General features: G+C 50.1%; 1 protein-coding gene across 4 annotated transcripts in view; it reads right to left on the minus strand.

The window, feature by feature from the left end:
• CASS4 (Cas scaffold protein family member 4) overlaps positions 1 to 24,196 on the minus strand; it is a 40,468-nt gene that overhangs the window by 9,426 nt on the left and 6,846 nt on the right. For 2 of the 4 annotated variants that reach the window (XM_032350270.1, XM_032350269.1), the window contains 4 exons: positions 9,694 to 10,116; positions 4,405 to 4,506; positions 3,038 to 3,118; positions 576 to 1,886 (listed from right to left, as the gene is read on the minus strand). In XM_032350270.1, coding sequence (XP_032206161.1) covers positions 576 to 1,886; positions 3,038 to 3,118; positions 4,405 to 4,506; positions 9,694 to 10,116 — 1,917 coding nt within the window. The remainder of the gene's footprint in view (positions 1 to 575; positions 1,887 to 3,037; positions 3,119 to 4,404; positions 4,507 to 9,693; positions 10,117 to 24,196) is intronic. The other 2 variants (XM_032350271.1, XM_032350272.1) reach the window with 2 other exon arrangements.

The following is a 24,196-nucleotide window of genomic DNA, read 5'->3' on the forward strand; positions in this document are numbered from 1 at the left end:
CTGGGTGGTGAGATTAAAAAAAGGGGCTCAAGGAACAGATTTCAAAAGGTTTTCAAAGTCCTTCCTGACTCTAGTATTAGGGATAATAACCCCATGGGACTTTCCAGAAGACATCCTACATGCCTTAATATTAAGTGTTTAATCTTACTTTTTTTTTTTAAGATTTTATTTATTTATTTGACAGACAGAGATCACAAGTAGGCAGAGAGGCAGGTAGAGAGAGAGAGGAGGAAGCAGGCTCCCCACTGAACAGAGAGCCCAATGTGGGGCTCAAACCCAGAACCCTGGGATCATGACCTGAGTGGAAGGCCGAGGCTTTAACCCACTGAGCCACCCAGGCCACCCCTTAATCTTACTTCTTACTAAGATTTCATTTAGAACATTACTTTCATGAATTTTATTTTTTTAAAAAATGGAACCAATGTCTCTCAAAAATTATTGAAAGATGAGTATCTTTCAATATCCAATTATTGAACTATCTAACAGTTAGTGAAAGCTTCTTAGCATCTAACTGATGGGCGACCACTCCAGATAAAATTTGAAAGCCTCCTTACATTATACCACCCTGAACTCACCGGTTCACACATAATTGTCCCATTTTTCTTTAGTAGCTCAGGGGAGTGTTCATTTTCCTTTTGTTTATTAAAAAGAGTACTTCTTTCATATGGTTCAATTTCCCTTTGGTGAAGCTGGATGCATTTTGCAGGTTTCAGTTGTCCATGGGGGGTCATCTGCAAGGTATCTTCCTTTTCACAGTTCTGTTTGAAAAGGAGCCTCCCATTGGCAATGACAATGGAGGCAAACCTCTTGATGTCTTCTGGAACCATCCGCGCCACCATGACAAATCGCTCGAGATCATCTGGGCTGTTTTGGACTTTGTCCGTCACAAGGACTTCCAAGGACCACTTGCAGCTATCCAGGCTTTCCTTAGTCCCAAGCAGGATCTGGTAGGAGCTGGAGATGGTCTGTAGCTGGTCCCTAATCCTGGCCTGAAGGTTCGTGTCGCTGAGGTTACAGGCGGTCCCACGGACCCCGCGCGCAAAATCCAGAAACGCTCTCAAGGATTCTTCCACGCGGTCGGCCGCGCTGCGGATGGCGCTGAGGTTGGCCTCCAGGTAGTCTCGGAACCTCCACTTCCTGCTGACAAAGAGCATCAGGCTGGCGACAGAGCTGGCCACCTCCTGCTGCAGAGCCGCGACCGTCTCTCTGGCCAAGTCCGGATCCAAGGAGAGCTCCTTTCCTGACTCCTCCAAGCAGGAGCCAGACGAGGAGTCCGTGGACGTGGAGGAGCACGAAGAGACCACGCTGGCTCTGCTGTCCGAGCTGGAGACGGAGAGCCGGTCCGGGTCCGGAGACAGCGACGGGGCCCGACCCGAGAACCAGGAGGAGCTGCCGTCCGCGGCGATCTCCGGAGCCCCGCCGACTCTCCCCGGCTCGTTCACCGCCTGAGGGTCGCTCGGTGTCGCTTTAGGGATGTCGTAGATGTTGGGCTTGGTGTTCTGCTGCTCCACCCGGGGGATCAGAAAGCTTGAAGGCACCTTGTAGCCAGCACCCTCATCCAAGGGAAATGTGTCTCTGGGTGCCAGGGCTTTATAAGAAGGAATTTCGGGGAGGCTGAGTTTTTTCTGCATGGGCACATTTTTATGCAGGTGCGGATAGTGGGACCATGTTCTGCTGTTCAGAGGATTCTGGAAGCTGGACATGGGCCCTGGGGGACGGTGGGGCTCTGACTCTTCTACAAAGCTGCTCAGAGATGCATTTGTGCCTTCGGCTTTTTCTGGAGACACTGGCGAGTCATAAATCCATTCTGATTTCTGGGGACTGGGTAATGTGCTGTAGCCACCTCGCCTCGGAGCGATCGCTGATGTCGGGGGCGCACACTGTCCCTGTGAAGAACCACACAAAAATGTCCAGGTCAGAAGCAATACAAAGAGGATTCGAGCAACCCATGTGACAAATGTATATCACACTGGGGGGCTACTAAGTGCCGGGTACTGTGCTTCTTGGAAATCTGATTGTCATTCCCCTCCTCAAGCACCTTCAGTGGGTCCCCATTGTCATGATCACTCAAGGCCCTTCATTATCTGGTTGTACCCACCTTGAAGCCTCCCCAGCATGGCAGGCATGGGCCTCCTTAGGGGTCCAGTCACCCCCGCGGTTCACTTCCCCTGAACTCAGAGTGCTCTCTTAGCCCGCAGTGGTTCATTTTGCTCGAACTAGTTCTTCTGTTCTACATGGCCGCCCGGCCCTTTCCTTTCCCTCTAACAACCTCCTCTACGTTCCTCACGATACTGCGGAGATGACGTCTCTTTTGTAAGGCCTCCCCCAGAACACTTGGGAGTAGGTTATGTACTGTAAATGTGTGGCAATTCAACGATGAATGTGGATTCCAGATTTTCAAATTAAGGCATGTCCCCTACAAACAAATAAAAATCTACCTTAACACAACATACCTCTGAGATGAAGAAGAAGAAGAAAAAGGAGGAGGAGGGGGAGGGGAAGAAGGAGGGGGAGGGGGAGGAGGAGGAGGAGGAAGTCCTTGATTGGTTAAGGTATAATTATTTGTCAGGATGCATATACTACTACTAGGACATTTTGGAGCCAGAGCCAAACTTTAAAAAAAATTCAGCAATAACAACTACATGCGAACCTGTACAGAGTCAGCAGGAAGTGGAGGTTCCGAGACTAACCAAGTCAAGAGGAGGAGAGGCAGGAGGAGGAGAGGAGGAGGCATTTACCTAAGAGCTACTGAGCTTCTGCTCCGTGCCAAGCACTGCACCTGTACTGGGTCGTCTGCGGGGATTAGCTCAAGGCTCGCAATTAGTCCGTCATGAGAAACTGAGGCACAGAGAAGGTAGAGGCCTTGCCCAAACTGCGTTGCTCACCTTGTTCCTGAACACCCCTGCCATCGGGGGTTTCAAATGAGATCAGCTCTACTGTGGGGAATTTGCCTTCCCAATCTGACCAGGCTAATAAAACATCCCAGAGGATGCTCCCATTTTCCCAGCATCGAATCTCTGGGCCTCGTCATACTCACACTCAGTTGGCTGGCCGAGGGACCCAGTCCTGCCTTCTGGGGGCTGGGGGGTATATCATATAATTGCCTCTTCTCTGGCTCCTGGGGGAAAGACAGAAAAGGATAACTTGGATTTTTCCTTCCCAATGGACGCACATCACAAACTCTGCCCACACCAGCATTTTTGTTTTTGTTTTTGCTTTGTTTTGTTTCCAAATGAAAACAGAAACCACCAAGGAATTTGGGGCTTTTGGTCATGATGTTCGCATGGTGGAAGTTTATGTAGTTCTGTTTTCAACAATGTGGACTTTGTGCTTTAAAAAGATGCCTTCTTGGGACACCTGGGTGACTCTGTCCGTTAAGTGTCTGCTTTTGGCTCAGGTCATGATCAGACCATGATCTCAGGGTCCTGGGATCAAGTCCCATGTCAGCCTCCTTGCTCAGCAGGGAGCCTGCTTCTCCCTCTGCCTGCTGCTTCCCCTGCTTGTGCTCTTTCTCTGTCTCTCTGACAAATAAATAAATAAAATCTTTAAAAAAAAAGAAGAAGAAAGAAAGAAAGAGCGAGCTTGACTCTGGAGAGGGGTTTTCTTTGGAGAGAGCTGACCTGGGAGTTGCCCACTGATTCCTCCCCACAGGGGAAGGGTGCGATGCATTTCGTTCCCCTCAAGCAGAGTGGAAAGGGCACCAGTGGGACCTTCAGTGATGAATTGTGCCACCTGGGTGTGGGGTCGGTGGGCACAGGGACTGCCTCCGGCTTGGGCAAAGGTTAGGGTGAGAATCCGATGGCTGTGCTGGGGATGGCCTGTTCCTGGGCAGGGATCAGGAGGAAGAACACGGCCACAACAGTTGAGGCCCCCCCCCCAAATTCTTGGTCATCAAGATAAATAATAATGGAATGCGAGATTTTAAAAAAATCACAATGTGAAAAACTCAGGATGAACAAAATGTCATCATTTTCAGTAAAGACAGTGTCAAGAGGGCGGGGGTGAGGTGAGGTGAGTCCTGCACGCGTGTGTCTTTATTTAAGACTTTTGTGCCCAAGGCCCCCTCGCTCTGCTGGCACAGCTGTGTTCCCCGGGAGTGTCCAGGAGAAGGGAGGGAGTGGGCTCATCCACGGGCCAGAGGCAGATCACACTGAGCTGGAGCAAGAAGTGTGGGACATCTCAGGAGTCTGAGCTTAGGGATGAGCAGCCCGTCCCCCCCACCCCAGGGAGGAGCCTCCTGGGAACCTGGCACCTGTGGGTGAGAGACCTCAGCCACCCGGGGGGGGGGGGCGGGGCGGGGGAGGCAGGTGTGGGGAGAGGAGAGGCCGGGCGCACTTGCCCCAATGCGGACAAGCAATCTGCCTGCCTAGGGGAACCCCACAGCTGGGCCAGGCCGACACTCACCCTCAGCGCTGGGGGGCCCCGGCTCTGGGCCGGCACATCGTACACCTGAGAAGGCAGCGTTGGCAACGAGGCCCGAGCAGGTCTGGGCATCGTGAAGAGGGCCTTGGAGAGAGAAGAGCAGAGGGAAGGAGACGTGTCACCGCAGTCCGCAGATCAAGCTCCAAGCTAGCCTCGCACAACAAAGGCAGCCCGGACAGCGCCCAGGCCCTGTCCCTGCGCCCACCCCTGACTGGTGGCCCTTCACTCCAACCGCGGGCCTGGACGGAGGGAGGGGAGGCCCCGTGGTGGCGGGGTGCCCACAGCTGCCTGCGTCAGCCGCACCTGGGCAGCAGGCTAGAATGCAGATTCCCGGGCCCCGTGTCCGGGGTACTGAGGTCTCTGAGTCCTGCCAGGGAGCCTGGGAATCTGCAGTATCAGGGAACTTCCCAGGTGATTCTGATGTTCTCGAGCGATCGAGGCTGTGATTTGAGTCTGGGGTGTTAACTATTCATCTGATGACGCAGGGGCCGCCGTGGTGCGCCGGACAGGCAGGTGGGGTCCAGGGTGTAAAGTGGAGGGACTTGCGGGGGTGGGGAGGAGGCAGGGGACCTCTCGCAGGACTTGTCGCTGGGGATGAGGGTCGATGGGGCAGCAGGAGGAGACCGGACCAAGGGTGGCCCTCAGCCATGGTGGCTGTGTGTATCACTGGACTCCAGTGAATCATCTAGAAGTCATGAATGTCCCCACACGGGGTACCACACTGGCTGCTCCCGGCCGCAGCTTCCAGACCTGGCCAGGGAAACCAGGGTGGGGCGAACTTCAGAATGATACAGTTGCCCAGCTCCACATCAGACCTCTCTCAAACAAGGACGTCTCCAGGAGGGGCCTGGCAATGGGTGATTTTATAGGGAAATGGGTGCTGTCTGCCAGGGTCAGGATCTAACAGGGGAGGAATAATGTGCGGACACAGGCAGGACACAGGCTGGAAAGCAAGACAGGGCCTTGAGGAGAGGAAAGGGTCAAGTCCGGAGAAGCTGGCAGAGGGAACCTGCATTTCCCACCAGGTCCCCAGGAACAGGTCCCTAGAAAGGGCTTTCTGAATTGGATGGTGTGGCTGGTGAGGACCTGAGTCTGTGCAGACGGGGAGGGCCGGTGGCGGAGCAGCTTATGAGGACAGGGTCAGAGTCCCTTTGCTCACAGGGCGACCCCGCATGGCATGAAGGAAATGCGAGTATCTTCTTATTTATTTGCTTGTTTGGGGTGAAAGAAAGTGCACAGCTTGAGGCAGAGGTGGGGGACCCGCAGGTCCCACCACCTGTCAGGCTGGAATAACGGATGCAGATAAAGCCGGTGCAAAGCTAATGGGCCGACATTCCTTCCCACAACACAGCTGTCAACTGTCCAAATAACCTTCCTGCGAGTGATGACTGCTTCCGTACTCACAGAGAAAGCTGGTTCTCTAAAATCCTGGACTCTTGGGAGCACAGCAGACTGAAGTCACATCAGCGAGAAGAGAACATCCCGCTCTCGTGAGAGAAGCAGGCTCGCTTTCCGTCCCCACCGTGGAACTTGTAACATGGGGTATCAGATGGGACACACCCCACGTACCCCATCCCAAGGAGAAAGCAGTCTGCTTTGCAGTCTGGGCTGAGGCTGATCCTTGACACACTGCCCTGTTTTGCAGAGAGCCCACCAAGACAGCCCTCGGTATACAAAGGGTCATGGTCCGTTACCTCCACCTCTGGCTTGTTCTGACACCCCAAGCTCTCCCCTACCACAGAGCTTTTCCAAATGCACCCCCACGGCCTCTTCCCCCCTAAGACCCAAGCCCCTTGTCTTTCTGTAGCTGACTTTGTGGGGAGATGACCCACAGAGAACAAAGGGGTTTTCCTGGGTGTGGAATTTCAGGTGGAGGAAGCGGGTTCAGAAATGCCCAGTGTTTCTTGGAACATGGAGGTTCAAGGTGGCAGTCAATTAAGGAACATGTTTTAGAACCACAATTTCAAAAGGTTTAGGGGCATAGACAGGAACTAGTGGGTCTCAGAATAATTCCACCAGGAAGTTGGATCCTTTTACTTGAAATATGAACGATTCCCCTTTCTGAATGCAAACCAACATCAAATGGGTTCTTTGTATGGTGATTAAAAAGAAAAAAAAGTCAAGCCAGCATATTATATTAAGGAAGTTGGAATAAAAAGTAAAACAAAGCTCAAGCCAGTGGTTCCCCTAGAGGAAGTGACCAGGAGAAATCGTGAGGGGCTTCTGGGGGCTTCTTTTGTTCTGTTTCTCCATCTGGATCCTAGTGACTAAGCTACCCCCTTAGGATCTGGAGGTTACGTCTCAGTAAAAAGCTAATTGTGAAGAAGAGATAGCGTCAGCCACAGAGTTAGGAAAAGGCAGGGCAAGGGCAAGCCGAGTCCAGGGGCATCGGCAGCCACGCACGGGCACAGGGAAGCTTTGGTCCCTGGAATTCCTCCTCCTGGGGCCCTAGTTGGGCCCCGTCACCTCCCTGGGAATTGGTTCCCTCGTTCTTAACATGATGAGTCGTTCTCAGGACCCACCGCGGTCTCTTTTAGCAACAAAGATGTCTGATCCTGTCACGTGGATTCCTTGATTAGAGAACTTGAGAAAAGGGACGTATTTTCACCTCCTTGGTTTTCGATATTTGGCTCACCTTAATCTAGTGGTCGTCCATGCAGGGCTAAGGGCAGTCTGTGAAACAGGTCACCTGGGCCAGTTCCAGCCTGTGAACTGCCCGTTGGAAAACAGCTCAAAGCCAGTGGCCGGATTTGCTGAGTTACCCCCCTGACCGCACGGACGGGGCAGCACGGTCTGCCTCTACTGTGGAGCAGAAGCTTCCGAACTGGGTTTCATCCACTCTTTCTAGCTCCTTTCTTCTTGGGGTTGAAGGAATTATTTAGAATCACTAGAATCACTAGAAGGCACAACTTTGAGGAGCCCTTAGAAATGGGCAAGACAGAGAGGTACAGAGGGGTGTTGGGACGGGTCCACTCTCCCAGCGTGGCGGTGGCTGCCCCACAAGCCAGGTGACCTCTGGTACTGCTGATTTCCCAAACCACAGGTGGCATCGCTTGCTCTCAGAGACCCCCATCCCAAGCACAGAGAAGGCGATACAAATAAAATGTTGCGGAGGAGGGCACAGAAATGTTGATGGGGCAGCAGCCACGGAGGAAACGGAAACAGGAGAAAAAGGCAGGAAAGTTCCCCAGGTGTTTTACTGGGCCCACCTCGAGAGTCCCTGGTTTCTGAATTCCCCCATTGGGCTGTGGTTTCTGCCCACGGCCGCAGCCGTGCACAGGGGAGGGCTCCCATCACAGACACGCTTCGTGTCAAGGACATCTCCCAGCCAATGCCCTGACCCTGTGCTGAGTTAGGTTGAGAGAGTAAATGCATCCTTCTCTTTATCGTGATGCCCGTCTAGAAGCTGGGGTCCACGGTCACTTCATTTAGCAAACATTCAAATGGTAGGAGCCTGCCTGCCCAGGGCCCAGGTGCCAGGGCCAGCTGGCGAACAGCAGGCACAGCCCTCGTTGGCCTTTTAGGGAGAGGGGGAGCCTGGATTAACTCCAGCAGAGGCCACTTGTCGTGGGTGAGGACCCACCACCCAGGCCCCCGCTCTGAGTCAGCTGCTCTAGCAGCAGCTGGGTGGGCCAGCTGTCCCAGAGCCGCCTCGTGGGCTGCTGCAGAAGGCTTGACCCGCTTCCGATGGGGCTTTGTAGTCAACCCCTCTGAACCGCAGCTGTTTTGTGCACAAATGTCTACTTCTCTGCCTGGCAGCCCCGGGGGTTAGAAAATCTGAAGCATTCAAAATATTTTAAGAAACCAACACCTTTCAGGGCACTTGGGTGGCTCAGTTGGTCAAGCGACTGCCTTTGGCTCAGGTCATGATCCTGGAGTCCTGGAATCGAGTCCCGAATCCGGCGCCCTGCTCAGCAGGAAGTCTGCTTCTCCCTCTGACCCTCCCCCTTCTCATGCTCTCTCTCTCTCTCAAATAAATAAAATCTAAAACCAAACCAAAACAAAATACCTTCAAATTTAAAAAAAGAAAGGAAAGAAAAGAAATCAACACCTTTCCGTTGTTGGAGGTGCTGTGGGGAAGGCTAAAAGACCTTCCCAGGGTCCCCAGCTCGTGCGTCAGGGGCAGGGTGGGATGGGGTGGGGGTGGCGGCCGTCCTGGACACAGACTTTGCCAGGATTCCTGCCCTAAGCTCAGGCCAGGTAAGACCAAACTGCAGGAAATCCCCACAGTGACCCCAGACCACAAAAATCTGTTCTGCTTGCTTAACACATCATACGGCCTAGGCCTGGGGACAGCAATCCATTGCTTCCTTCCTTTCTTCTTTAAATTCCTTTCCATTAAAAAAAAAAAAAAAAGTTTTCATTTTGCAATTACCTAGTGCTTCTTTCCCTCTGTTTCTTTTTAACTGCCATTTTTGAAAACTGCTGATGTCATACATACTGTATATAACACGCAAACCAACTTTCTGATCTCTCTGCTCCTTGACTGGGCACCCGCCCCAAGCCAGGCACAGTCGCAGGCACAGGAACCATACGAGTGACCAACTCTACTTCCCAAGGGAACCTTAGTCAGTGAATGAGCACACACACTTATATACACACAGATCATCTGGTTTCTTTTTCTTTTTTTAGTTTTTGTTTGGTTGGTTTTGTTTAAACGGTTATTTCCCCCCTTCTACATGCCTCCTAGAACGACTTCATCTTTCTTTCAACAAGTGCCCAGTATGTTGCAAACATTTATATAACCAGTCGCCCCATTAACAAACATATAGGCATCTTCGATTTTTCCCTATAACAAAAAATGCTATCATGGCCATGGCCTTCTCCACTCAAATCTATGTTTGCCTCCTTGGGTATTTCTGTAGTAATTCTGGAAGTAAAGTTTCTTGGCTGAAGGGAATCTAGATGTTAAATCTGTTGGGTAATTTCTTGCCTTGGAACCCATCAGAAGTCCCAGTGTCCGAAGGGCCACGGTAAAGGTCCTTAATACTTTCATAAATACCCTCACTAAGCATTCGATTTCCCACCGAGCATGGGCTTCTTGGAGAGCCGGGGGGCGGGGTGGGGGGAAATCACTGGCCTGCCGAGAATATCAGCAAGAAGCGAACTGGGCACCAACGCAAGCCCACCCGTCATCACCCAATCAAAGGTGTCCAGGTTCCCATTTTGCACATGGTTCCTCCTGCTGGACACCAAGAACTGAAGGGCGAGGTCAGCCCCTGGGTGTTACATACCCCTCAACGCATCTGTTTTATCTGGAAACATGCATACCTGTTTCGGAAAGCTTAGAGTCTTTTCACAGACGATCCTGGCCCCCGCCGGTGGGTCAGGGAATTCGTAGACTTGGGTGGCGGTTTGTGGAGGCCCCTCCACCCAGCTCCTCATGTCCTCGTACACGGGGCCTGGAGTCAGGGGCTTGAGCAAGGTGGGCACCTGGTAGGTCTCCTTGGAGCAGGTAAGAGGTTCTTCCAGGCCTCTCAGGAAAGGGGCACACGGCCTGTCTGCGGGGGCCTCAGGGAGGATTTGGAGGCGGTTGGCAGGGGCCAGACCTTGCCTCCCGTGGAGCAAACACTTCCACCAGCCCTCGCTTTCTGGCACGTTTTGTTCCAGAATGGTCAAGATGTCTCCTCTGCAGAAAGCCAGCTCGTAGGAGCAGTCTGGGTGGTTGTCAAAAAGCGCTCTGGCCAGGAGGGTCTGGGGGCGGGAGGAGAAAGAGCTCATTGTGATTCCTGCTGTCAACATCCACTCCGTCAAGGCCACTGGCTTGGAAACACATTCAAATGTTTCCCTGACCCCACAGGCTCTTGTCCCTACTCTTTGCCTGATTCCTTCTGACCCATCCTTGCGGACTCTGGCGAAATGTCCTGTCCTCAGGGCAGTCTAACTTGTCGAGTCTCCTGAATGTGCTCTCAGGGCTCTGTTTCCACTTGTGACGACCCCGAGCTGCGTGGGTCAGCGCAGCAGAGCACGTAGTCGAATTGAAATCCTGGCTCTGCAACTTCTTAGCTGTGGGCCTTTGAGCAAATTAGCTACTCTCTCTGGGCCTCAGTTTCCTTGTCTGTTAAATGGGACTAGTGATAATATCTCCCAGGGCGGGGTGGTGGTGGTGGTGGTGGTGGTGGTGGCAAGAATGAAAAGGGCTGTTATGTACATAAAGCTCACTGAACAGAGCCTGGCCGTTAGCAGGTGCTCTGTAAAGGCTGTTTACTGTCCTCATGATCATGGTGCTCTTTGTCTGGTTGTTGTTATTTCTCTCCTGAACTGGATCCTAAGTTCCATGACTGCTGCGACCCTATCTCCCTTATTTGCTGCTCGGTCCCCCACATCAAACTCAGATTCAGATGCCTGGGAGTTGCTCAGTCGACCTTCATTAGCGGGGGAGTGAGGAAGGAGAGACACGGGAGTTAGCGACTAGTCTGTGGCCACACGACCAGGATCAAAACCCAGTCGGGGCACCTGGGTGGCTCAGTGCGTTAGGCATCTGCCTTCAGCTCAGGTCATGATCTCGGGGTCCTGGGGTTGAGCCCCGTGTTGGGCTCTGCGCTCAGCAGGGAATCCATTTGTCCCTCTCCCCCTCCCCCTCCCCACACCATGTTCATTTTCTCTTTCTCTAATAAATACGTAAAATCCTAAAAAGAAAGAAAGAAACCCAGTCAGTCTCCCTAATTCTCAGATTCATTCTCTTCCTGTAAGCCACACACACTGTCCTGCCTCAGGGACAGCAATGGGTAAGCCTCCTTCTTATTGGATTTTGTTACTATAATTACATGAAGACAGTTTGTTTCTCGGGATTTTAACATAACCACCTGTTACTACGTCAATGCACACTTTTCACAGAAAAATTAGGAAATGCAGAAGAGCAAAAAGAGGTGAAAACTACGCATAATCCCAGCACTCAGAGGTAACTTTTTAGACAATTTGGTATTTAGCCTTCTGGTTGCTTTTTTCTTTCTTCGACTAAATTTAGTTAATTATACCTTTGATAGTCATTAGCTCCTAGTACATACAGTTTATAAATAAGACAAAGCAAACTGACCTGCTGTCTCATTATGTTTGTCAAGGAGCGTTGCTTTTTATTTATTTTTTTGCGTAAAGTCTTTCTGTTACGAAAACGGAATTGGAGGTCCAGCTGCGGAAAAGTATCGTTTTAAGCACACAGTGAGGTCTCTGTGCATTTAGAGAAACACTATCGCGTGTAAATCCAAGCATAAGTCGAGTCAGGTCCTGCATACAGACACTGATAATCCCACATTAAATCTACTGCAGTTGAGGTCCCAGGAGATCAGGAATAAGTTCTGTACCTGGAACTTTCTTCTTACCACAAAAGCAGTAAACGTTCAGGACACAGAGAATACAAAGTAATGATGAGCAAATAGAAGAACGCAGAAGTGCCTGCCATGGATGACCACTGTCACTCCTTGGGGTCGTCCCCTCTCGGGTCTTGTGCCTTTTCATTCATATTATGCGCAGAGTCAGCCGTGTTTTAAAAGCCTCATGCATGGAAGAGCTTGCTCTTCCTGGTTCTGGGACATTTTAGCTAATTCCAGTTTTTAGTTATTACAAACAGTGCTGAGAAGATCGTCTTTCTCACTAGATATTTGCCACGTTCCTTATTTATTTCCACAGAGAAATGCCCAGGGGGCTGAAATCCTTAGGACGCCCCCTGCCCTCATGGCCCTCAGACACGGCTGACCCACGTACCCTTCCATCCACTGTGAACGGGACCGCCCACTTCTTCACACCCCATGACCCTCGGCAGGAGCTCTTGGTTGGATGGTACATTTGTTTTAAAAATCTTTGTCATGGAAACTTGAGATTTTTTTAAAAAAACACATTCTTGGCAATCAACTCATTTTTAAAAAGAAGGAACACATGGGGCGCCTGGGTGGCTCAGTGGGTTGAGCCTCTGCCTTCGGCTCGGGTCATGATCTTAGGGTCCTGGGACCGAACCCTGAATTAGGCTCTCTGCTCGGCGGGGAGCCTGCTTCCTCCTCTTTCTCTGCCTGCCTCTCTGCCTACTTGTGATCTCTCTCTCTCTCTGTCAAATAAATAGATAAATAAAAATCTTCAATAAAAAAATAATAATAAAAAGAAGGAACACAGTCCCGAAGCATTAGAGGTGTGTGTGTGTGTTGCGAAGGACCTTCCTGCCTGTGGGCCTCTCCCCTTCTATCCTTGAAACCCTCCCCTGAGAGGCTGACACAAAGCTCACTGATCGTGGGCAGAGTGAGTGTGCCGGGTTACACGGAAAAGCAGAGAGCCCAGTTAGGGCTAATAAACACTGATTGCCTCCGGGGTGTGAGGGACTTCATGAAGTGTCCCCTTGGCCACCTACAAATTCTTTAGTTAAGAGCAGCCGACCTTGGCTGAAATTTTATGAGCTACAGCACTGTTCTGTGTGCTTGAGTTCAGAGATACCAATTTTGATCATGTGGTGGTCCACTCTGTAAGCTTTCCACGGCTCCCCCGTAGCCCGTGCTCTGCCCAAACCTTCAGGCCCTGAGAGATCCCACTCCCGCCCACATCTCCAGGCTTGTGGTATCACTTCCTCATCAGCCCCACAGGAGCACACCCTTTGCGTGGGCTTGAGTCCCTCACACAGGCTGCTGCCTCTGTCTGAGAGTCAGCAGCTGTGTGCTGAATCAGACCCACTCATCTTTCCAGACTCCTCTTAGATGTCCCTACTTGGCAGAAGGATTCCTTGACACCCAGACTCCTTCAGACTACCCTAGTTCTCTCCATTTTTTTTGCTTAATGCTTTTCCGTGTCAGGACTGATGACATTGGCATATAATTCATTAAGTAGGTGATGATCATCTATTCGGTGTCTATGTCCGGGCTAGAGCACCGACTCCGGAAGAGGACACCATCCTCACTCTAACCGCATCCCCAACTTCCGGCACATGGCAGGTGCTTATTGGTGGCTTTTTGAGTGAATTGGGTGAATAAGGCGGTGGATAAGGCCCCTGTGTACATAAAAGGACACACAGCTGAGCTGAGAGCTCCTGTTTCTTTTTAGAGTAGGATAAAAAGGAGGGTCTCCGAGACTCTCTGCCCATCCCATTAGGTGGCCTTTGATGGGAATGACCACCACAATGTCCAAAAGATGGGCCATAGGACCTGGCTAGTCTGCTTACTCAGCAACTGTCCCACGGATGTGGTGCGGGCGTGTTTCCAGCCTGGGGAATCGAGCAGAGCAGAAGCATTTAGAGGGAACAGAATTGTCAGTTCTTATAAAGAGTACCAATTAGGGCGCCTGGGTGGCTCAGTCGTTAAGCATCTGCCTTCAGCTCAGGTCATGATCCCAGAGTCCCAGATTGAGTCCCAGATCGAGTCCCACATGAGGCTCCTTGCTCAACAGGGGGTCTGCTTCTCCCTTTGACCGCCCCCTCTCATGCTCTCTCTCTCTCTCTCTCTCATTCTCTCTCTCTCAAATAAATAAAATCTTAGGGAAAAAAAGAGTACAAATTAAAGGCCAGGATTTAGTGAAGTTCTCTGTTATTTTGTAGATTTTTTTCCTAGTTAATAGTAATCTCTGTATAGTAAGAAAAGAACCTGAAAGGTTACGGTCTATTACCTTGTCAGACTTTAACCAGATTTAATAATCGTTATTCAATTGCCTGCGGCTACCTGGATTCTTAAAGGCTCTCTGACCCAGTTTGAACATCTTCCTGGTTCTCTCCTTAACGGATCCGTGTAACAAAATCCATGGTACGTTCTCTTGAGGGTCCTGAGTTGACCTTCCTGAACATTACACTGCAACTGTTCACACTGGTGGGAAAACAAAAACACAGTCTCCAACCAAGCATCACGACTTCACGAAATACACTTGGCACAGCCGTAAAAGAAAAAGCAGATCATTGGAGAGCCTCTGGCATTTGTTTAGAAATAAGATCACGTGTGTGTCCAGACAGAGCAGTTGCCGCATTATGGCCGCTGCTCAGAAGCACCCAGACTGGCATCAGCTTCGGCGGCAGATTTGCCTGTTACGAGAGGCAGGGACTGCTTCCTGGAGAACAGCTGGCTCGTACAGTCAGCCACTCCACGCGGCACCCACAGCTGTCCACGACGACAGCCACCATCTTACGACTCTATGCCTCCCGCCTGCATTCTGTAGGGCAAACACACCTCGCTAACAGGCTGTGAACTCCAAGCAAAGGAAAAATCCTATGCATGTTGCTATCACTTAACTGTCTTCGTTCTAATTGGCAGGGATGTCTCCGGACACCTCGTGCAATCAGCCAAAGTCTCAGAGTTTTAATAGCAAAGCCCATCAAAGTTTCTGTTCCAAAAGAGGAAGCTAACACAAGTGAGGCATCTTGGCGGCTCTTCACCGCCAGAAGACCATATTGAACGGGGCCCTACTTTGCATCGGGGGCGATGCGGTCATTATACCCCTTATGGATGCGTTTTCTTATCCTCATCTTACAGAGGAAGAGACTGAGGGTCAGAGAGATCAAAAGACTTGTCTAAGGTCACCCTGACTCTAACTGCTCTCCTCACATCCATACTGCCCCGTTCATTCCTCTTACAATCCATTCTCCAGACATTGAAGCACATAAGTACTTAAATCCTTAAATCAGATCATGCTGGTTTCTTATTTAAAAACCTCCAGTGGCTTAGAAATACACTTAGAACAAAATCTACATTCCCTGTCTGGCCGCCCTCCTGGCCCACCACTCCGCCTGTTGATTTTCCTTCAGCCACATTGTTTTCTCCCTTTTCCCAGATGCACTGGGCTCGCTTCCACCGCAGGACCTTTGCCCTTGCTACTCCTCCTGCCCAGAGCACTCTCCCGCCAGACCTTTGCATGACTGGCTCCTCTTACTGATCTCAGCTCAAAGGTCACCTCCCGAAGAAGCTGTCCTTGCATGAAAGTCACTTCTTGCTGAAATGTCCCTGACCACCCACCCAAGTAAGGCCAATCTCCTTGTCGGCGTCCTGACGGGACTGAGGTGCTGAGCCTTTAGGCTCACTGAGGAAAGAATGCAGTCAGGACAAGCCAGACGTTTTGGGGCCTACGGCCGGTGTGGGGAAGGGAGGAAGCAGCAGCAGCAGCAAACACTCAGCGTTCACCTATGTCCCTGGCACCGTGCTAAGCTCTTCATGGATAACACTTGGAAGCAACCGCCAGCCCGCCACGAGGGAACCTCACGACCCTTGCGATACTCTCTGAGGCCACTCACAAGGTGTTATTTTAATAGGGTGTTAATGTGGAAACGTCTGTGTAGATACTGAGAAGATGAAGGAAGACGTATGTTTATACTTTTGTCCTCTGTGGCCACACTGACAGAGTCTGTGAGCAGTGAAAGAAATATTCTTAACTAATTTCCAGAAAGAGCATTTCCCTCACACGCCCCACCTCATACAACAGCTGGGGAGGAAAGGAAAATGAAGATGAATTTGGAAGAAAGAAACAAAGACGAAGTATAAGATTCTCTGGAGAGGGGGTGCCTGGGTGTCTCAGTGGGTTAAAGCCTCTGCCTTCAGCTCAGGTCATGATCCCAGGGTCCTGGGTTGGAGCCCCACAGGGACTCTCTGCTCAGCAGGGAGCCTGCTTCCCCCTTTTTCTCTGCCTGCCTCTCTGCCTACTTGTGATCTCTGACTGTCAAATAAATAAATAAAATCTTTAAAAAAAAAAAAAAAGATTCTCTGGAGAGACCTTTACACAATCGTCAGATGCAAGGCATTCGTCTGTGTTGAACGAGCTATGGGAGTAACTAGGTACAGCTGGAGAAATCTGGGAGGTTGTTTGTTCCTTCATTGATTCATTCATTCATTCACCAAGATCGTACGGAGCATCTACTATATACCCAGGGCCCTGCTAGGGATACAGCAGTGAACAAAGTTCCTGATCTCGTGTCAGTCTACGTTCCAGTGGGGGAGACAAACCTAATCAGATTTTCCCAGAAAGCAACAGAGGGTTTCTGCCCTTCTTCCGGACAAGGAGGAAATGCGGGTGTAGGGAGAACAGAGCCGTGGAAAGTGTGGAAATTGTGCTCTGGGGGTGAGGGGGTAGGAGTTAGTCAGCTCAGGAGTCATGCAGGCGAAGGAAGAGAAAGGTCTGAGGGCTGCGGGGGCGCGATGGAGGGCGAGGGTGTGTGTGGAGCGGGCGGCGAGCGGAGGAACCGCAAGGTGGCCGCGCGCAAGGGAGAGAAGTGAACGGAGGATCCGGAGCGGATTCCCAGCCGCTGTGGCTTGTGCCTGGCTGCCGGGTGGGAGGGATCGGAGCCGGAGGGAGCGGCCGCGAGACCAGAGAGGCTCATGAGGGCCAGCGGCCCAGCAGATGAGGGCACAGGCTGGGTTTAGGACAGCCCGGGGAAGGCGGTGGTGAAGGATCGCCCGCGATCTACGGCAAGTCTTGAGAGAGGGGAGGAGGAACCCAGTAGGGACCAGGGAGAGTAGCCGGTTCTCGTGCTTTCTGTCTCCTGCAGTGGCACAGAGAGCCAGCCGCCGCGGCCGCAGCTCGAAGCGGAACCACAGGGAACGAGCCCGTGGAGGGGTCGCCGCGGAAGCTTCGGCTCTGTGCCTCTGTTCAGTCATCACCTCTGGACCAGCAGGGTGTGTGCAGCCTCTTTACCTTCCATTGTGCTTTCCTTCCTGGAAAGAACAAAGCTGCAGACACTCAGAGCCTGAGAGCGGGGCGGGGACCCAGGACGCTGTCTTCAGGGTTCGCCTCATTTGAGAATGTTGCATGCCTGAGACCAGGAGAGGTTATGCCACCTGCCTGAGGCCACACAGCGGCGGGCAGCAGCGTGTCTGACGCCAACGCCTGCTTTGCCAGCTCGACGCTCGGCCTCTCCAAATCGAAGTCAGCCTCTTGCTACTTATAGAAGAAGCAGCGAACTCACATGATGCTAGGAGCTGGGCAGCAAGCCTACTGAGGCCAGGGGTGGGACATTTGGGAGCGCTGGAAAGCGCAGCGAGCACACACAGATTTTAAAATATAACTTCTTGGGCCAAGCGAAGTGTGCTGCTGCTGAGTCCAGCCACCGCCGGGGTCTTGGAGGCCCCGTGCTACCCTCCTATGCAAACCCGGAGCTCATGCGCAGGAGGCTGGAGCATTTCTGCTTAGTGCAGGGCTCCCGAGTGAGCAGGCGATCTGCTTTGATGTGCCCCCCACCCCGCCCCTTACGTTATGGCCAAGACCACGTGTTGACTCCTCACAACCCTTTCCCGTTGCTCCTCTCTCCCCTTCCCCGCTGACACAAGTGCTATCCCCACCCCTATACTCCAGGATTCCTAAGATTAAAAAGTTAGTAGCCGGGGGTAGGAGAGACCCTGAGATGATTTCCTGCAAAGTAGCCAGAAGATCGTCATTTCCTTGGGAACGTAAATCGTACCACAAGGTCTCCAGGGCATGGCCGGAAACAGTAAACAAGTAAGCGTTCGAGCAAGAGATAAGAGACTGTACATGTGGCAAGAACCGTGAGCCCCAAGTGATGGTTGTCCCCCCTGCTCTTACACCGTCATAGAATCTCCTCGCTGACAAAATGAGCATCTGACTTCTACTGAACTCCTTCTCTGAAAAATGTCTGTGTTTAGCATTTTAGCCTCTTCCTCAGGGATTCCATGACTTGTTTCCAAGAATTCTTTGTTTTAGGAGAAGGTAGCAGAATTGTTCATACTTCCCCTCTGAGGATCATGAGAAAATAGTAACACATAAACCACATTTTTTTTCAAAGCACACACTGTAAATATTCGAAGGCTTTGACAGACGGCAAGTATGGCTCTCTGAAGTTCATAAAGGCTTCCCCTGGATGGAGGAACTTTGACTCTGAGATCAGTGAGAGCTTCCCTCATAGACCTCTATGGGGCGGCTGAACCCAGACTCGGGACACCAGGAGTAGACACGGAGCCGAGAAAGCCCTTTGATCCTCATAGGGACAATAGTCTCCCTCGAAAGCCCTGGAAGAATTCACTGGAAGTATCTCATGCTGGGTAAATACACAGGCTTAGAAGGATCAAAGCAGGGAGAACGCTGCTGTCGGCTTGTTTGCACGCTTACTTTCCATCGTTTTTAAAAGCACATTATGTTTAGAAAAAAAGAAGTTTCCAAGAGTATAAGCAAAATCCCCTCACCACCTCCATTTTCTCATCCGTATTCTCCAAAAAGGGGAGAAAGACAGAAGGAGGACAACCCTGGGGAAGAGACAGAAGGACAGGCGACTCACTTTGTGAGAGGTTTTGGCGGGGAGCAGCATTCTGTGAGGTAAGAGGACAGGACAGGTGTGTTTTTAAGGGGTCATGGCAGAGATGGTCTGGAGAGGATTCCCAGTCTGCAACCCCCCATACCAGTGCAGCCTACTCTGCACACACGCTGTGTGTTAGCTGCTACTGGTCTCCTGCAGTTAATCAAAGAGAAAAGAATCCCCTTGACTCTGGGCCTCTGGGCTGCATGTTGAGTCAGGCATCATGTTAATTTCGGATTTTACTACTTAGCCACGTCCCCGTGGATGAGGATAGCTCACAATCTTCCGACTTCTGGGCCAGACACTGCAATAATTCGCCTATATTATTTCTCCTGGTATTTACCACCCCACGGAGCAGTTACTGTGACTAATGTTCTGTTCGAGAAATGAGAAAACTAAGGCACAGAGAGGGTGATAAAGTATCTTAAGGGGGCTCAGAAAACAAGACGCAGAACGGGAATGGAACACAAGCAGTTTGGACTCTGCAGTCTGCCCTTTTGGCCCACAGATCACAGTGCTTGGCTCAGACAGCCAGATGGCACGTGTGTCTTGACAGACGAGCAAATGACAAAGTGTGCCTCCAAGAGAGGGATGGTAAGCTGATAAATACATTTTATTTTATTTTATTTTACTTTTTAAAGATTTTATCTATTTAACGGAGAGAGAGATCACAAGTAGGCAGATGCAGGCAGAGAGAGAGGGGGAAGCAATCTCCCTGCTGAGCAGAGATCCCAATGTGGGACTCAATCCCAGGACCCTGAGATCATGACCTGAGCTGAAGGCAGAGGCTTAACCCACTGAGCCACCCAGGTGCCCTGATAAGTACATTTTAAAGATTTTATTTATTTGTTAGAGAGAGAGAGAGATACAGAGCACAAGCACAGGCAGACAGAGTGGCAGGCTAGAGGCAGAGGGAGAAGCAGGCTCCCTGCCGAGCAAGGAGCCCGATGTGGGACTCGATCCCAGGACGCTGGGATCACGATCTGAGCCGAAGGCAGCCGCCTAACCAACTGAGCCACCCAGGCGTCCCGATAAGTACATTTTAATTAGGTATGTCCGTTGCATGGTCATTTATCAGAATTAGATCCTGCCCTAAGAATTCAGAACACAGCTCACAGGTAATTATTGGTAAATAATGATACACTTTCATAATGGAATACCATAAAGCCATTAAAAAGAACGAGGTAGAATTTATATGAGTTGAAATGGAACCATCTCCAAAATATAGTATTAATTAAAAAAAAGTCAGGATGACTAAGTGTGGATATGGTGTGTCCCCATTTATGCTATTGTGAGTATAACATCTTTGTGCAAGGTGACATAAGTTTTTGGTTGGCACTTTCCCTCTCTCTGGCTGGGGGACCAGAGCCCAGGAAACCACAGATATTTGGGATTAAAGGAAAACATGCTTTTAGCCCATGCTCATTGGTAGTTAGAATTTTGTAAACCCTGGGTATGTGTTTTAGTTTTAAAAAAGGGTTCTATTGGAAGAAAATGGCTTTACGTTGGTAAACTTGAGTGACTGTCATTAATCATTCCTGTCCATTAGAGAGAAGAAACCTTGCCTCCAAGTCAACTTCATCTCAGCTGAAAGCAGTTTTCCGCACAAGTCATACCACCAACAGAGAAATTAGGATGATGTTGCAAGATACAAGAGCAGGTGTTGTGTGAAGCGACCTGCTGCTGCTTCCTTCCCCACCCCCAGCTGTATTCTGAAGTCTGTCGTTGAGATGGGACCACCTTCCCTTCCTTTTCTCCACCCCCCACCACCCTGTTTCCCGTTTTCCATTTGTCCCTCCTTTCTTCTTCCCTCCTCTTGAAGAAGCTCCCCTTGAAACAACTGTTCAAGAAAGAAGTTGTTGCCTTAACTTCTGTTTTCCCTCATGGTTTCAATGACTTTCCAGAGCAACGCTGACATTGACAAGTGCAATTCCACAAGGTATAGGGAACTAAGTGTCACGGAAGATAGCAAAACGGTACATTTCATAATCAGAACGCGCCCTGGGACTTGCAACGGTATTCAGCTACTCACCTTTCATGGGTCATGCCTAATGTGCTGAGAGAGCTCGGTGGTGCTATTGTGGGGCTCGAGACAACTCTGCGTCAAGAATCTGCATTTTAGGGGCGCCTGGGTTAAAGTTTCTCTGCCTTCGGCTCAGATCATGATCCCAGGTCCTGGGATCGAGACCCGCATTGGGCTCTCTGTTCAGTGGGGAGCCTGCCCCCCCCACCGCCTCTCTGCCTACTTGTGATCTCTCTCTGTCAAATAAATAAATAAAATCTTTTTTAAAAAAAGAATCTGCATTTTAGTGGGGGGTTAAGGGGGTAGGAGAAGAATAAATGAAGCAAGATGGGATCGGGAGGGAGACAAACCATAAGAGACTCTTAATCTCACAAAACAAACTGAGGGTTGTGGGGGGGTTTAGAGAGAGGATGGTTGTGGTTATGGACATTGGGGAAGGTATGTGCTATGCTGTGACGTGTGTAAACCTGGCGATTCACAGACCTGTACCCCTGGGGCCAATAATACATTATATGTTAATGGAAAATAAAAAAAAGAATCTGCATTTTAGTCTCAGAAATATTTGGGCTTTTTTTTTTTTTTTTTTTAATGAGGTGACAGCTAAGTAATTTCTTGCATCATTCTGCGACATAAAGAAGAGTTGTTTCTCTTGGAGCTGGTTTTAAAGGCGTAGCAAAAGGAGAGACACGGAAGGAAAGCTGCTGTCGCCTGTCAAGAGAGGCTGAGGCTGGCAAAATCAGCGAGTTTGGGCTCCAGCCGCTGCTCTGAAAAAGTGGACGCGTTCTCCAGTGACCGGCTCCAGAATGCGGACAAAGTGACCCAAAGTCACTTTCACTGAGACACCGAAATACCCTTTTCTCCCAATAACCTTTATGTTTAGAGTAACACTCAGGCTTAAAAAAAAAAAAAAAATTAATCGAGTAGCATATAGTTTTTTAAACAAAATATAAATCCTCTCTTTTTGGTTCCGAAGCCAAAAATGGGCCATAGAGCAACTTTCAATTGCTTCAACTGGTGTGACAGCCCTTTGAGGACGATCATTACCGGCACTCTTAACTTAGGGGAAAAATTTGAAATAACAAGTAATAGACCCCTTCACACGGTTAATGTAGAGTCCCAGGCAGTTTGAATAGCGGCAAGAAACGGACGCCTGCCGAGAGAAACGCCGATACTCGCATTGATCTTCATCTTGATCCTTTAAAGAGATTATTTTTCAGAGTGAGGATCCCACATCCTGAAAAACACCGGCAGAAATCTCTTGGGAGGGGAAGTCCTTCGGTGGCAGTTTAAGCCGGAATGCTGAGGGGTGTGGGTCTAAAACAGTTGTGCGTGAACCGTGTGCTCCTTCTGCAACTGTTCCCGCCAGCAGATCTGAGCGGACCGCAACAGCCCTGCCAAAGGATGGGGCCGGCCACAGCAGGCCTTCCCTCCGCCTGCTCCCTGCTCCCCGCCCCCATCCATCGGGTGCCGATAGCCATTGTGGTGGGAACAATCCTGGCGAACATGGAAATGAGACGCTACATGAGAGAAAAAGAACACCTTAAGTCAAAGACTGATTCCTTGTTCTAACACCTGTAAAAATGGCCCTGGTTGATGGCATCATCTATGAAAAAGCAGAAACGTGAAGTGATTTCTCCACCGTAACGTTGACCTCTGAACCCTCCACCTTTGAAATCTTCTTGAAGGTTCAGATGAGAAAGCCCCTTATCCCAGGACTTCCGTAGCTGTGGAAGGTCCTGCCCACGGATAAGACTTTGAGGAAGTGACTGACCAGAAAAAAATTCCGAAGCCGACCAATGGAAGTGAAGTATTTTCTTCCCTGAGGCCTGAACGCTGTGGTTTTCCAGTAGGTTTGGGTCTTGACCAGATCCACTCGTTTGAATCTACTTCCCCTATTGATGGGAACCTTGCTAGAATGCACTTTTCGTGCTTCATTGGTTTGGCAATCATATATTAAATCCCTACTGTATGTTTGACACCGTATGCTGGGGGCAGTGAGCAAAGCAGTACAGGTCCCCTCGATGTAGCCTCAGGATAGAAATGATGCAATGAGAAACCAGGCCTTCCAGTAACTGATATTTAATTGGTTGTGGCCCAAGATGGGTCCCTGTTATACCAAACTGTGTCCTTCAGGGCACTATTCCTCACCGCTCCCTTCTCCACCACGTTCACTCCTGGCCAGTCACATCCCTGGGTTATCGATTAAGACACCTTGTTTGGAAAAAAAAAGAGAAGTTGGAAGCAGCTTCTGGAAGTGGTTGAGGTTGAGCCCTTGCTCGTGAGAAGCGCAGGGAGGGAGGAGGGCGAGCGACTGGGAACTTCTCGGGGCCTCCACAGGTGGGTTCTTTCCCTTTTAAGCTTCCTTTCCTCTCTTCCTGTTTTCTTTCTTTCTTTTTTTTTTTTTTTTTTTTGAAGGAAAAAGAAGAGGAAAGACAGGGGCTACAAGAAGGTGTTTCTGTGCCATCGTGCCCTGTCCGATGAGGAGGACACTTTGTCTAGGATGGCACTTGTCAACTCCGTGTGTCTATTAACTGCTTCCCGTCATAGCCATGTGTCATCGTCCTTAGTACATTGTTTTACTTAGAGTAAAATGTTAAAAGAGACCAATTACAAACAACTCTCCATAAGCAACCTTGCCTGTAAAATTGTTTGATGAGCTAGTATTCTTTTTTTTTTTTTAATACATATGAGAATACATAACAGACGTTAGAAAAATGTTGTATCCGTGTCCCGCATCTAAGATCGTCTGGGAGGCTAGCAGTCAAGGGCCCTTCAGGGTGTGATTTTTTTCCATCTGATTGATCAGGAAGAATTCAAAGCTGGCCCAAGCTGTTTAACAGATCACAGAAAGATAAGGGAAGGTTCATACCTGTTCACTGAACTCTCTATGCCCGGGTCAGTTTTAGGTGTGTTAGGAAAGCAAGGAACCACCCTGTTACTTGAGCTCGTGGTCTCCCCTCTGTGGATGTGAATTTATCCCAGTGCCTGGACTTACCCACTTTGTTGTCAGTAATGAGTTATGGATAAACCCGTCGCAGGTCTTACTTGGGAGACCACACGGACAGTGAGAGACGGGTGTGTGTAACTGGCCGCACTGACCTCACGATATTCATTAATCTCCTCACTTTGGGCAACATCCATGCAGGAAAGAACCAGCTGGAAGTACTCGCTGTCTATCATCAACTCTTATGCCCTTTCAACCTCGGGGCAAGTTTACATTCTGAACCTGAAGTGAACATCCCTCAAAGCCCTTTTTACTTTCTATTAACTGGAGGGCAAACATTGCCAAGGGAGAAAGACCCTACTGCTTTCTTGTCTCATTTCTTCTGTTTTCTTCTCCCCGGATGACAGATTGCCTGTAACAGATGCAGAGCAAAAGCTGCTTTTGGTTCTACGGAGAAACAACACTTTCAGGAAAAAGAACAATACTGTCTATCCAGTAACTTCTAAGCTCACGGAGACATTCTCTCGGGAGTGCGTGGCCACATGGGTAGCCCAGATGTGTCCGTGGATAACTTTTCAGTGGTTTCCGTGTTTTTCCTAGAGGAGTCTGCAGAGAC

The sequence above is a fragment of the Mustela erminea genome, chromosome 7 (assembly GCF_009829155.1).
Source record: "Mustela erminea isolate mMusErm1 chromosome 7, mMusErm1.Pri, whole genome shotgun sequence".
NCBI classification, from domain to species: domain Eukaryota; kingdom Metazoa; phylum Chordata; class Mammalia; order Carnivora; family Mustelidae; genus Mustela; species Mustela erminea.